At 42.8% G+C, this 15,652-nt stretch overlaps 1 protein-coding gene across 2 annotated transcripts in view; it reads right to left on the bottom strand.

Moving 5' to 3' along the window:
- Window positions 1-15,652, bottom strand: part of GRIN2A (glutamate ionotropic receptor NMDA type subunit 2A) — a 325,890-nt gene that overhangs the window by 112,571 nt on the left and 197,667 nt on the right. For both annotated transcript variants that reach the window (XM_029058261.2, XM_039911125.1), the window contains one exon: window positions 1,183-1,297. In XM_029058261.2, the coding sequence (XP_028914094.1) occupies window positions 1,183-1,297 (115 nt within the window). The remainder of the gene's footprint in view (window positions 1-1,182; window positions 1,298-15,652) is intronic.

The raw sequence follows: 15,652 nt of genomic DNA, 5'->3' as shown, positions 1-15,652 counted from the left end.
CACAGCTTAACCCTCTTTTCCCCCCATCTCCCTCTGCTCCTCCCCCTTTCCCTTCCCATCCCCTCGGCACTGTACTCGTCTGCTCAACTGTATATATTTTCGTTACCCTATTTATTTTGTTAATGAAATGTACATCGCCTCGATTCTATTTAGTTGCCATTGTTTTTACGAGATGTTCTTCCCCTTGACTCTATTTATTGCCATTGTTCTTGTCTGTCCGTCTCCCCCGATTAGACCGTAAGCCCGTCAAATGGCAGGGACCGTCTCTATCTGTTGCTGATTTGTTCATTCCAAGTGCTTAGTACAGTGCTCTGCACATAGTAAGCGCTCAATAAATACTATTGAATGAATGAATGAATACAATATAACAATAAACAGATAATAATAATAACATTGGTATTTGTTAGGCGCTTACTATGTGCAGAGCACTGTTCTAAGCGCTGGGGTAGATACAGGGTAATCAGGTTGTCCCATATGAGGCGCACAGTTGATCCCCATTTTATAGATGAGGTAACTGAGGCACAGAGAAGTTAAGTGACTTGCCCAGTCACACAGCTGACAAGTGGCAGAGCCGGGAGTCGAACTCATGACCTCTGACTCCTAAACCCCTGCTCGTTCCATTGAGCCACATGGCTTCTCCTGTCCATAGATATATTCCCTGTCCACAGAAAGACCTGGGTTCTAATCCCAGCTCCGCCACTTGTCTTCTGTGTGACGCTGGACAAGTCACTTCACTTCTCTGAGCCTCAGTTACTTCATCTGTAAAATGGGGATTAAGACTGTGAACCCCATGAGGCCAGGGACTGCATCTAACCTGATTATCTTGTATCTACCCCAGTGCATAGTACAGTGCCTGTCATATAGTAAGTGCTTCACAAATACCATAAAAATAAAAATCTCAGAAAGCTTAACCCTTCCTGTCGGACAGGGTGGGCAGTCCTCCAGACAGTGTGGTTTCTCAGGGCTATTTTTCTTGAGCTTCATCTTCTCTGAGCATCATCAGCCTTCTCTGGAAGGAAGCTTGCTTTGCCCCACTGAATTCTGCTCCTACCCAACACCAGTTTCCCTAGCGATTCCAGAATCAGCTGGTATCCCAAGGAGTTTGGAGCGGACGGAGACTTTCCAGAGATGACGCCTCTGGCTCCTTCGAGCGGCAGAGCGGAGTTGCCAAAAAATGCTCACCTTTTCCCACTCCCGGTCCTTGTTCAACACGATCACCACCAGCCTGGGCTGGGCCTGGTAGCCGTCTTCTGTGAAGGACAGATCTTTGCCTTCCCATGTCACATTTACCATGAATCTAGGAGAAAAAAAAAAGTTCAGCGAAAACTTAACGAGCTATCCCGCAGTTCACGAGCTACTTAATTTCAGTCGTCATCTGAACGCTGAAGAACTGTGTCCCAGAAATGCCCCAATCCGTAGAACTGAATCCGGAGGTGGTAGGCGAGGGAGAATAAGGCCACTTTCGAAGAGTAGGCAGAGCATCCTGACATCTGAGTGCATCTCATAATCAGTGACGGATTAGCTCTTCGCTTTAGAGTTATTATTCTGCTTTCCAGCTGTTTGACACTAATAACGCCTCCTGAAGGAGCAGCAAGCAGCCGACATGATGCTCAGCGTGTGTGTGTGTGTCTGAGCATGTGAGTGTGTAGGTGTGTTTAAGAGAGACAGAGCCCATGCCTCGGGAATATGCAGACAGCCTGGGAAACTTTTCGGAGCAAGCTCCATGCTTTGAGATTGACGGTAGATGCCCAGGATTAAGTAATAACGATAATAGCCGTGGCATTTGTTAAGGGCTTTCTATTTGGCCAGGGCTGCACTAAGCACCGAAGTGGATACAAAATAATCAAGGCGGATAAAGTCCTTGCCCCACATGGGGCTCACAGTCTAAATAAGCAGGAGAATAGATATTTAATCTCTACTGAGCTGATGAGGAAACTGAGGTCCAGGAAAGTTAAGTGACTTGCCCAAGGTCATACAGCAGGCAAGTAGCAGAGGCGGGATTAGAAGCCAGGTTCGCCGACTCCCAGGTCCATGCTTTTTCCACTAGGACGTGCCGCTGTAACTAGGAAGTGTTAAGAACCGCAAATGAATCCCTGCCTGGAATACCGAGAATTCTTTGTATCTCTTTTAGTCTTAGGCACCTCTTGCTGGAGGTTAAGCAAGATAATTAAAATATTAATAATGACGATAGTACTAATAATGATAATGATAATAATAACTGTGGTATTTGTTAAGCACTTACTATATACACTGATAGAATTAATTTAAAAGCAATTGAATTGAATTTACAAAGGATAACTGTAGAATTCATTTTACTGTAAAGTTGGATTTTTTTGTTTCAAGTGCTGGAATTTAAAATGTTAGTTGTGCTGAAAAAGCAGCTGAAAAAATGAATTGTATTTTTTGCTGCAATTTACTGTATAATGTAAATCTAATACTTCTGTCATGGTTTTTCAATTTTGCATATCTGCTTTATTTTTATGTTGCTGATCTTTTTTTATTGACTTGGTAAGATTTGCTTTATCAAAACAATTATTATGTGGTGACTTGCCCCTATTGTGAATAGTTTAAGATTTTTATAGGTTTTCAGGTTACCGTACTAAGCACTGGGATAGAAACAAGATAATCAGGTCAGACACAGTTCCTGTCCCACCGTCTAAGTAGGAGGGAGAACAGGTATTTAATATCTAGTCTGCACCAACAGAAGAGGCTCCACATTCGGCCAGCCCCAGAAACCAAAGTTCCCCAAGTGTGACTATTTTTCCAGAACCCTCTCTGTCAATGTGGAAAGCCTCACTCTAGGTTGGTGAAAATCAGGACCCTCCTCCAACTGCAAAAGTGAAGAGAGCATCAAGATATGTGATTTGGTCATCCAATCTCCTCTGCATCTCCTCTGCTAATGCTGAAAGAATGTGGGTGGGTTATCAGTAATGATAATAATAATTACCATAATAGTTCTGGTATTTGTTGGGCACTTACTGTGTGCCATGTATTGTTCTAGAATAAAACAAGGCTGGGAAATCACTGAGGTGACATTCTCAACTCTTGTTTCTCATTTTCAACAATGTACATTTTACATTTTATAGCCACGGTATTAACTCTTCCCCTCTTTTCCAGGGTTTTACAGCTTATTCCTGGTGGCTGCTACTTGACAGTTTTAAAACATTTTTTTTCTACTTCTGCAATGTCATGTAAACCTCCGCTCGATTTACTATTTCCCGTACTCCTTGTGCAAATATGAGGCTCCACAGTTTCCCTCAACTGCTTTTCAATTGCCTCATAGGCCTACAGATGTCTCCCCTCTCTTTTCCCTTGGAGAAGATGGCAAATTGTCTTTTCCTTTGGAAATCTGATTATTTCAAATGTTCTCTAGCATTTTAATTATGTTTTATTTCCCTTTGGTCTCTAATTACTTTACCGTTTCCAAAAATGTCTCCTTTTGTCCCCTATTTACCATTTCTCAATTTCAGATTAATTTTCCCTTCTCTTTATCATTCCCTTGTTCCAAATACAGCTTTCAGAGTTAGGCTGTCCCTCACTGCTTTCGTTCGCTGTTTGGGGTAATCGTTTTCATTTGTCATTTCACTAAATCATTTTGAAACCAGCTATCATTTCTCACATCTTCAGGCAGTTTCAGATCTCTCTGTCTCTCTCTCTTTCTTTCTCTCACTTTAAATCTTTTCATCCTTTGATTCATGTCTCCAGTTCTCTTAATATCCCAATAACAATTTCCTTTCATCATAATAATAATAATGATGGTATTTTAGTGCTTACTATGTATCAAGCACTTTCAGATCTCTCTGTCTCTCTTCTCTCTCTCTCTCTCATTGTAAATTTTCTCATCCTTTGAATGATGTCTCCAGCTCTCTAAACATCTGATTAACCATATTCTTTCCTAATAACAATAATAATGATGGCATTCGTTAAGCATTTACTATATGTCAAGTACTGTTCTAAGCGCTGGGGGAGATATAAGCTAAATAGGTTGGATAGCGTTCTTGTCCCAAATGGGGCTCGCAGCCTTAGTCCCCCTTTTACAAATGGGGGAACTGAGGCTCAGAGACGTGAGGTGACTTGCCCAAGGTCCCAGAATCCAGGTCCTTCTGACTCCCAGGCCATGTTCTAGCCATTGGACATGCTGCTTTTCCTGTCCATGGTATAAAGCTCTCTGCCTTTTAACTAGTTTCAATTTCCTGTTAATCCCTCACCTCCAATCCACTTTGCTTTCTCCTACTATGACTTTGTGCATTTACAACATCTTTTTGGCCTTGATGTCCCATTATTTGGGATTATTTGCGTAGAAGGAGCATGGCATAGTGGATAGAGCACGGGCTTGGGAGTCAGAAGGTCATGGGTTCTAATCCTGACTCCGCCCCTTGTCTGCTCCGTGATCATGGGCAAGTCACTTCACTTCTCTGGATCTCAGTAACCTCACCAGTAAAATGGGGAATGAGACTGTGAGCCCCACGTGGGACAGGGACTATGTGCAACCCGATTTGCTTGCATCCGCCCCAGAGCTTAGTACAGTACCTGGCACATAGCGCTTAACAAATGTCATAATAATAATAATAATAATGATTATTATAATCTTCTCCAAGAGGCCTTCTCCAATTAAGCCACCTTTTCCCAGACTCCTTCTCTCTTCTTCATCTTCTATGCACTTGGATCGGTACCATTCGAGCACTTCATTCATTCATTCACTCAGTCGTATTTATTGAGTGCTTACTGTGTGCAAAGCATTGTACTAAATGCTTGGGAGAGTATTTGCTTGTATCCACCCCAGTGCTAAGTACAGTATCTGGCATATAGCAAGTGCTTAACAAATACCACAATTATTATTATTTCCTGACTCTACTGAACAGACGTTAAAGACTCTACAAGCAGCACGACGATAAGTATTCCATGGTGTGATTTTCGCAACTCTTCTATGTGCATTTCATCTTAGGGTGGGCAAGCTGAGAAGCAGCATGTCCTAGAGGATGGATCATGGGCCTGGGAGTCAGAGGACCTGGATTCTAATCCCAGCTCTGCCAATTATCTAAAAAGTGATCTTTGGCAAGTCACTTCACTTCTCTGTGCCTCAGTTCCCTCGCTGGTAAAACGGGGTTTAAGACTGAGTCCCATGTGGGACATGGACTGTGTGCAACCTGATTAGCTTGTATCTACCCTGTGGCTCAGTACAGTGCCTGGTATATAATAAGTGCTTAACAGATACCTTAAATAAAAAAGATACCTCAACAAGTGTAAACCTCTCAGGACGGTGCCTTGCACATAAGAAGTGCTTAACAAATTCCGTTAAAAAAAAAGTTACCTCAACAAGGGTAAACCTCAAGAACACATTAAGAAAGAAAATACTGGAAAATATTCTGAGTCACCCAAATTTGGGTTTGGAAAAGAACCTTGGGCTATATTCCTAGAAATGTGCAAACCAGATTCAGAGGCGTAAACACTTTTTAGGCCCGTGTGAGTTCAGCAAGGACTGCAGAAAATCATCAGCAGGGTGAAAAAGCTCACTTTGAGCTAAGCTTCGGTTTAGAACCTGTCAGAACAGAGTTAATTGCTATGTCCTAACCTAAATGGGAGCATAAGCATTGTCCAGAACCAGTAATGTAGCTTGACAGCACAGTATAAATCCAGCACTAGCAATGGTGCACATTATGTCTTGGATTTGTGGGGTGGAAATATATCTTTGGAGAGGATATAACTTTATTAGTTACTTCCCAGATATCTACCTTTTTCAGTGATAAGTGTAGAGCCATTTACAAATGCAAAGTGTTTTATCTAAATAACTCATCACCTCTTTGTTGAGAATTTTATGTGGGGAAATCAGTTGAGAAGCATTGTGGTCTAGTGGAAAGAGCATGGGGCTGAGAGTTGGAGGGCCTGGGTTCTAATCCCAGATCTGCCAATTATCTGCCACTTCCCTGTGCTTCGGTTACCTCATCTTTAAAATGAGGATTAAGATTGTGAGCCCTGAGTGGGATGGGGGCTGTGTCTAGCCTGCAGCTTTAGAGAAGCTCTCTAGCTTTAGAGAAACAGCGTGGCGCAGTGGAACGAGCACAGGCTTTGGAGTCAGGGCTCATGAGTTCGAATCCCAGCTCTGCCACTTGTCAGCTGTGTGACTGTGGGCAAGTCACTTAACTTCTCTGTGCCTCAGTTCCCTCATCTGTAAAATGGGGATTAAGACTGTGAGCCCCATGTGGGACAACCTGATTCCCCTGTGTCTACCCCAGCGCTTAGAACAGTGCTCTGCACATAGTAAGCGCTTAACAAATGCCAACATTATTAGCCTGGTTGCCTTGTATCTACCCCAGTGCTTGGTAGAGTGCCTGTCACAGAGTAAGCGCCTAACAAATACCATGTTAAAAAAATTTAAATAGCTAAAGGAGATTGTGGGAACCAATTTCCCAGAGTAAATGGCTGGAGAGCCTGTTACTTTGCCCCACTGACATTTGTCAGAATAATTAGAGAGTTAATAATATAATAATAATAATAATAATAATAATAATAATGTTGGTATTTGTTAAGCACTTACTATGTGCCAAGCACTGTTCTAAGCACTGGGGTAGCCACAGGGGAATCAGGTTGTCCCACGTGGGGCTCACAGTCTTAATCCCCATTTTACAGATGAGGTAACTGAGGCACAGAGAAGTTAAGTATAATAAGTTAATATAACCAACACCGTCATCATCACCACTGACAAGGATTTATTGATAGCCCTCAGGGGGAAAAGTAGGATACAGGCACCACTGAGCAGGAGCTTGGGAAAGAATAAGCCCAGATTTGCATCAAAATGTTGTCTGCAGCCCACCAAAAGGCTGCAAGTAGCATGGAAGTGGCTCCACTTCCAGTCCCACGGCACTTAGTCAGTCAGACAGTCAATCATATTTATTGAGCACTTATGTGCAGAGCACTGTACTCAGTGCTAGGGAAGTACAATATCCTTGAATCTACCCCAGCACTTTGTACAGTGAACACAGTAAGTGCTTAACAAATACCAGAATTATTATTATTATTAATAAACAGACACATTATCTGCCCACTTTAATTATATGAATGCCTGTCTCCCCTTCTGTAAGCACCTTATGGGCAGGAATGTGTCTGTTATATTGTTATAGTTTACTTTTCAAGCACTTAGTACAGTGCTCTGCACACAGTAAGCACTCGGTAAATATATCCTGACTGAGACCTCTCCACCAATAAAGGGAAATTGTATAACAAACTGGAACCAATCTAATTTCATATAATCTTTATTTATATGAATGCCCATCTCCCCCTCAGTAAGCACCTTATGGGCAGGAATGCGTCTCTTATATTGTTATAGTTTACTTTTCAAGCACTTAGTACAGTGCTCTGCACACAGTAAGCACTCAATAAATACGATATCCTGACTGAGACCTCCCCACCAATAAAGGGAAACTGTATAACAAACTGGAACCAATCTAATATTACACAAACAGGGAGAAGAGGTGACAGTGGGGAGAAAGCCCATATTACTGGACACTGAAATAGGGCCCTGGTAGGAGTTTAAAACACAAGTTCACTTTGAACTAGGATCTGAATGATAATAATAATAATAATGATGGTATTTTTTAAAGGCTTATTATGTGCCAAACACTGTATTAAGTGCTGGGGTGGATTCAGCAATTCAAGTTTGAAACAGTCCCTGTCCCACGTGGAGCTCACAGTCTTAAATCCCATTTTACAGATGAGGGAACTGAGGCCTGAAGTGACTTGCCCAAGGCTGCAGAGCAAAGTGGCAGAGCCAGGATTAGAACCTTTGACATTCTGACTCCCAGGCCCATGCTCTATCCACTATGCCATGCTGCTCTCCATGAGATTTCAGTCAAGCAAGGCCTCTCTTCAGGCTAAACTCATTTACTGAGTGCCTTCTGTGGGCACAATCCTGTTCTAGGTGGCTGGAAAGCAAACAAAAGAAGTAAAAGACAGAATTCCTGTCACCTAGTTGCCTACAGTCCAACGGGGGAGACAGTGACAAATTGTTACAAATAAGAGAACAGATATAAATAATAGACAGATGAGAATAAATGAATAACAAATGAATAAGTAGATATTTGTAAGCCCCTAGGAAGAGTAAAATGCATGATTTACTTCTGTTGAACTCCCCTAAGCTTTTAGTTCAGTGCTTTGCATTCAGTAGACGTTCAGCAAATCCCACAGTCTAATGAACAGTGAAGTAGCTCTTAATTAATTGTGGTATTTGTTAAACGCTTACTATGTGCCAAGCACTGTACTAAGCTCTGGGTGGAAACAAGCTAATCAGATTGGACACAGTCCCTGTCCCCCATGAGGCTCACAATATGAATCCCCATTTTATAGATGAGGGAACTGAGACATAGAGAAGTGAAGTGACTTGCCCTAGGCCACACAGCAGACAAGTGGCAGAGCCAGGATTAGAACCCATGACATTCTGACTCCCAGGCCCATGCTCTATCCATTATGCCAAGCTGCTGTCCATGAGAAGGCAGTCAGGGAAGGCCTCTCTTCAGGCAAAACATATTTTCTGAGCACCTTCTGTGGGCACATTCCTGTTCTAGGTGCCTGGAAAGCAGATGAAAGAAGTAAAAGACAGAATTCCTGTCACCGAGTTGCCTACAGTCCAATGGGGGAGACAGTGACAAATTGTTACAAATAAGAGAACATATATAAATAATAGACAGATGAGAATAAATGAATAACAAATGAACAAGTAGATAATTGTAAGCCCCTAGGAAGAATGAAATGCATGATTTACTTCTGTTGAACTCCCCTAAGCTTTTAGTTCAGTGCTTTGCATTCAGTAGACGTTCAGCAAATCCCACAGTCTAATGAACAGTGAAGTAGCTCTTAATTAATTGTGGTATTTGTTAAACGCTTACTATGTGCCAAGCACTGTACTAAGCTCTGGGTGGAAACAAGCTAATCAGATTGGACACAGTCCCTGTCCCCCATGAGGCTCACAATATGAATCCCCATTTTATAGATGAGGGAACTGAGACATAGAGAAGTGAAGTGACTTGCCCTAGGCCACACAGCAGACAAGTGGCAGAGCCAGGATTAGAACCCATGACATTCTGACTCCCAGGCCCATGCTCTATCCATTATGCCAAGCTGCTGTCCATGAGAAGGCAGTCAGGGAAGGCCTCTCTTCAGGCAAAACATATTTTCTGAGCACCTTCTGTGGGCACATTCCTGTTCTAGGTGCCTGGAAAGCAGATGAAAGAAGTAAAAGACAGAATTCCTGTCACCGAGTTGCCTACAGTCCAATGGGGGAGACAGTGACAAATTGTTACAAATAAGAGAACATATATAAATAATAGACAGATGAGAATAAATGAATAACAAATGAACAAGTAGATAATTGTAAGCCCCTAGGAAGAATGAAATGCATGATTTGCTTCTGTTGAACTCCCCTAAGCTTTTAGTTCAGTGCTCTGCATTCAGTAGATGTTCAATAAAGGTCACAGTCTAATGAACACTGAAGTAGCTCTTAATTAATTCATTGTGGTATTTGTTTAACGCTTACTATGTGCCAAGCACTGTACTAAACTCTGGGGTGGAAACAAGCTAATCAGATTGGAGGCAATCCCTGTCCCGCATGAGGCTCACAATATTAATCCCCATTTTACAGATGAGGGAACTGAGGCACGGAGAAGTAAAGTGACTTGCCCAAGGCCACACAACAGACAAGTGGCAGATCCAGGATTAGAAGTCTAGCACATAGTAAGCACTTAAATACTATAATGAAATAAACTGGGGATCAGCATTAAACTCTAGGTTGCCAAGGAAAATAATGGTTATATGTGGAGGCTCCAGAGCATAGGTTGGCATAGAAGATCAGTTTTCTCCATCTAATTAGTCTGAATCTACAAAGCAATTCCTAAATCTCAATAGTGTCTGACATCTATGCTTCCTGACACATCCATTGGCATTACACAGCTCCTGGGAAACTCTCTCAGACTTGTAGGAATGCATGTAACCCATTGGCTTGGAAGGGACTCCAGAGAACACAAATCCGATACTGACGCAGTTTCCAAGAAGTTTGCTCTGGGGTCAAGGAAGGGTTATTTGAGGATTGAGGATACATGGGTGTGTGAAAGAACTGGTGAAGGGGCCATGGGAGAGTGAGCTTTGGAAGGCAGCAGTCAGGGAGGGAAGAAGGGAGGGGGCCAGAGTTTTGAAAAGGTGCAAGAGAGTGGCATTGGAGACACTGGTGGAGGGGAGAAATTTTGAGAAGAGGCAAGAAATCTCTTGAGATACTGCTGGGAAAGATGGGTGAATCAATGCAGGAGGAGGATGGGACTGAAGAGATTCAGGGACGATAGTAATAATAACGATAATAAAAATGGTATTTGTTAAGTGCCAAGCACTGTTCTAAACACAGGGGTACATACAAGGTAATCAGGCAGGACATAGTCCTTGTCCCACATTGGGCTTACACTCTTAATCTCCATTTTTTATAGATGAGGTAACTGAGGCACAGAGAAGTGAAGTGACTCGCCCACAGTCACACAGCAGACAAGTGGCAGAGCCAGGGTTAGAACCCACATCCTCCAACTCGACTCCCAAGCCTGTGCTCTTGCCACTAGGCCATGCTGCTTAGGTAGTTCATGCCCAATGGTTTAAATTATCGATGAAATAGATGGCAAGAGCATTAGTGATGGGGAAATCTGGGAACAAGGAGTTTCAGGAGGAAGTTAAGACAGGTCAGGAAGTTGTGCTCAGAGAGAGGAATTCCAGAGTTGGTGAGGTAGAGATTGTACAATGACCAGAGATAATGAGATCAAGCGGGTATTCACTTTGGTGGGTGGTGAAGTGGAACAGGAGGTCAGTGGAGTTGAGGAGTGAGAAGAAGCTGGTGACTCGGTGATCATCGGGAACGTCCTCACAGATATAGAAATCTCCGAGAATCATTGTAGGGACAGAGAAGGAGAGAAGGAATGTGAGAAAGGCACGAAAATGATTCAAAATTTGGAGGTGGGGACTCAGGGGTGGTAAATATTTGATAGCAACACAAATTGAGAAGCAGTGTGTCTTAGTGGATAGAGCACAGGCCTGGGGTGTCAGAAGGACCTGGGTTCTAATCCCGGGTCTGCCACATGTTTGCTTTATGACCTTGGAGAAGTCACTTAATTTCTCTGGCCCTAAATTCCCTCAATTGTAAAGTGGAGATTAAGAGTGTGACCGGGACCGTATCCAATCTGATTAACTTATATCTACCCTAGTGCTTAGAACAGTGCTTGGGACATAGTAAGTGCTTAATGAGTACCATTATTACTTTAATTGGAGTGGTTAGTTGAGACAGATGACATAGGCTTCAAAGGAGGAGAAAGAGAGGAATGGAAGGTGGGAGATGGCATGAAAGTGGCACTGGGGGACAAGAATCAGCACGTCTTAGTGGATAGAGCACAGGCCTGCGTGTCAGAAGGACCTGGGCTCTAATCTAGGCTCTGCCACGTCTGCTGTGTGACTTCGAGCAAGTCACTTAACTTATCTGGGCCTCAGTTCTCTCATCTGTAAAATGGGGATTAAGAACGTGAACCCCAAGTGGGACAGACACTGTTTCGAATCTGATTAACTTGTACCTACCCCTAGAGTTTTGAACAGTGCTGGCACACAGTAAGTCCTTAACAAGCACCGTAATTATTATTATTTTTTATTATTAATAAGAATCAGGCCAACTCCCCCTTCCCAGTGAGACTTGGGGAATGGGAGAAGATGAGACCTCATAAGGAGAGAGTGGTGGGGGAGGGAGTTTTCATGTGGAATATGAATTTTCAGGGACATTGAGGAGAGGCAGTCAGTGGGTCAGGAACAGGTCAAGGGTAATGGGAAGTTTTCGCACAGAGGAGACCCAACTGCTACATCAGTACTTTTTCAAATGGTTTGGGTTAAGCACTTTCCATGTGCCAGGCATTGTACTAAGCACTTCAGGCTCACCCAAGCATCTGGGTAATCCTGACACACAAATAAAAATCTTTACCCTCCACGGCTTCCTCCTTTCTGTACTTTATTTTAGTGTCTGTCTCCCCCATTCGATTATAAATCAATCAATCAAACAATTAAGTGCTTACTGTGTGCAGAGCACTGTACTGAGCATTAGGGCGAGTACAATAAAACAGAGTTAGTAGACATGTTCCCTGTTCACAATAAACTCCCTGAGGGCACGGATCACACCCTCAGGGAATGGATCATGTCTACTAACTCTACTGTACTTTCTCAAGTGTTTAGTACAGAATAAGTGCTCAATAAATACTATTGATTTATTGATTATCTTTGTCATATCTTCAAGCCCGGTGACCTATAGAAGTTTGCACAGGACTCATCCACTACACATTCTGCTTTGCTCCACAGGGAATGGGAAAAAGGCCAGTTAATCCAGCATGAGCTTGCTGTGGGAAGGGAATATATCAATTGTTATATTGTACTCTCCCAAGAGCTTAGTACAGTGCTTTGCACACAGTAAGCTCTCAATAAATACAACTGAACAAATGTATAAAGGGCAGGACTGAGAATGGTGCGTGGGCAATCAATGCTCATCTTGGAGACTGTAAACTCCTAAAAGTGAGGGATCGTTTCAACCAACTCCACTGTACTGTATGCTCCCAAATGCTTAGTAGAGTGCTCTACACACAGTAAGTGCTCAATAAATACCATTGAAACTGGTCCAGTTTCTCTCCTCCCTACTCTCCAGGCCCTGTCATCTGCAGCTGGGGACAACAGATCTGTTTCTTGCACTGAGCACCTCAAAGTTAGAGCTGTATTTGGGGTTGAGAAGATAAGCCCAAGCTTTTTCCTGAATCTAGGGAGGGAATACAACTTCAAAGTAGAAGCAATTATTCAAATTGGGAAAAAAGCAGGATCCTGAGGAAGGGAAAGGAGAAAGAGGTGAGAAGACCTGAAAAATGCCAATTGGCTATCTGGATTGAATAGAATCTTAGGTATAATTTCTCAGCTTTCCACTGCACTCTACCTGCCTCCAAGAAGTGGCCTCACCCAAAACTTTTCGGCAGCATAGCTTTATTCTTTCAGAAACCCGAAGAGATGAAGTTCAACCATTTCCGCCATTAAATTCAGCTCTACAAAAGGCTCTTTTTAAAGATCTATCTGAGGATCCAAATGCCTTTCAACCAGGAAATCATGTTTTGTCTGCAGTCACTTGAGTCCCCCACGGGTCCATTTCTGCTTAAAATATATGAGGCAAGGAAAGGGACGGGGAGTCTGGGTAGAGAATCAATTCTCACCTCTGCTTTGGGGAAAATCTGTGGGGAAGCGCATACTTTAATTCAAAGGGGTTTATAATTCCTCATTCCTCATTTTTATCAACTGGAGTTTTAACATTCCTTTATGCAGATGCCTGTCTCTGAATGGGGAATTAGAGGAGAGTGTATTAAATCAAGGATCATCCTTCAACTTGGGCTGCCTCTTGGCCAAAGCGAAATTGCTCTTGATTTTTGCAGAAGGTCAGAAATGATTTCCCTTTAGATTTGTCCTTTTTCCTGTATGCACATTTCTTGGCCCCAGAAAAAGGCTGATAAGAATTAGAAAATGACAACTTCTGAGATTTCTGGCCTGACCAGAGATACCTTTGTGGTGAGCAAAACTGTGTAAAACTGCCACTTCCTAGGGATTCCCAGTCAGTCAGCAGATGAATCAGAACTATAGATCTGAGGTATTGTTCAGCAGCTTGGCATCAGTGAGGCGATATCAGAATCATACACAGAGGTGCAAGGTGGCAAAGATGTGATCAACTGCATAGGCGGAGGACTGCATCTATTGTCAACAGCAGCAGTCCATTTCTGGATAACTGGCATCTCAGTTCTGGGGGTCATTTCCTATCATAAGGCAGCATGGCCGAATGGATAGAGCACAAGCCTGGGCGACCTTGGGCAAGTCACTTCACTTCTCTGGGCTTGTTACCTCATCTATAAATTGAGGATGAAGACTGTGAACCCCATAAGGGACAGAAATTGTGTCCAACCTGCTTAGCTTAATAATAATAATAATAATAATAATAATAATAATTGTGGTATTTGTTAAGTGCTTACTATGTGCCAGGGACTGTACTAAGTAATGGGGAGGATACAAGCAAATCAGTTTGGATACAGTCCCTACCCGATCCGAGGCTCACAGTCTTAATCCCCATTTGACAGAAGAGGTAACTGAGGCACAGAGAAGTGCCCAAGGTCACACAGCAGACAAGTGGTGGAGCAGGGATTCCAGACCCATGATCTATCCACTAAGCCTTGCTGCCTTTCTAATCAGCTTGAACACAGTCCTTGTCCCAGAAAGCTCACGGTCTTAATCCCCATTTTACAGAGGAGGGCACTGAGGCACAGAAAAGTTATGTGACTTGCAGACTTAAGTCACGCAGCAAACAAGGGGAGAAGTCAGGATTAGAACATAGGTCCTAATGACTCCCAGACCCATACTCTATCCCCCAGGCCACGCTAGCTTATATCTACCCCAACACTTAGAACAGTCCCTGGCACATAGTAAGCACTTAACAAATACCATGGAAAAAGGAAAAATAATGCAGGACCAGGTTCCAACTTGAGCATGCCTCTGGAGATGTAGAACCCGGTTAAATGGAGAGAACCAAAGTTGACCCTTTGACACCCTGCTCACATCTTTTCTCCTGCCTTAAGTCCTTACCCAATCACGTCTGCTGGCCCACAGCTCTTCCCATCCTCAAAGCTTTCCAGAATTAACTGAAGCCTTCCAGGATTCCTCTTCAGATCGTCTTTTCACAACTACCACCTCAGCACTTATATACTCCAGATACTCAGAACACTTCTGTATAAAATCGATTTTTTGAAGTTGCGTATTTAAGTACTCATTTATTCACTTCTCCATCTTTTCATTCTTTTCTTCCTCCTTTCTGTAAGTGACTTTGTGTATGTGTCTCCCTCATTATTCATTCAATACGTATCTTTGAGCGCTTACTATGTGCAGAGCACTGTGCTAAGCACTTGGGAGAGTACAAAACAACAGAATTAATGGACGCACTCCTGGCCCATAACGAGTTGACAGTCTAGAGCACTGTGCTAAGTGTTTGGGAGAGAACTGGCAAACACATTCCCCGCCCACAAGGAGCTTACAGTCCGGTAAACACTACTGATTGCTTGAATGATTGACAAGCCTGGGTACCAGGCACTAGGAATCACAACAAACAGGGACTTTGGCAAACCAATTTCATTTCCAAGCTGCTGTTGCAGTTTGCATGTTATTACATATTCATGGAATTCTGTACTTGGTGACACGTATTTATTTTGAAGTATTTGTGAATTTATAGTTGTATGGGTTCTGTTTGCATTGAAATTTATGCTATTGCTACCATTTTTATGTAGCCTTACAATCTGCTATTTGCTACTCGCATAGGAAAGATAGCAAAGCATAAATAGGTTACCTAAGAGCAAAGCAAAAGCGTGCAAAAATATATGCAATATATTTAGCAATTTCACAGGGTTTGAAATCAGGAGACGCATTCCCGCCTTGTGGTTATTTACAGAAGGTGCAAATCAGTATGATAAATGTGGAGATGAGTGGGTTAGGGTCTCCACTGAGGAGACTCTGGGCCACCGAAATCAATGACTAGGTTTTTTTGGATTGCTGGGAGAGAACGAGAGGCTTCACTCATCCCTCTCTCTCT

The sequence above is a fragment of the Ornithorhynchus anatinus genome, chromosome 2, assembly GCF_004115215.2.
Source record: "Ornithorhynchus anatinus isolate Pmale09 chromosome 2, mOrnAna1.pri.v4, whole genome shotgun sequence".
NCBI lineage: Eukaryota > Metazoa > Chordata > Mammalia > Monotremata > Ornithorhynchidae > Ornithorhynchus > Ornithorhynchus anatinus.
This window is presented reverse-complemented; position numbering and strand designations above follow the sequence as displayed.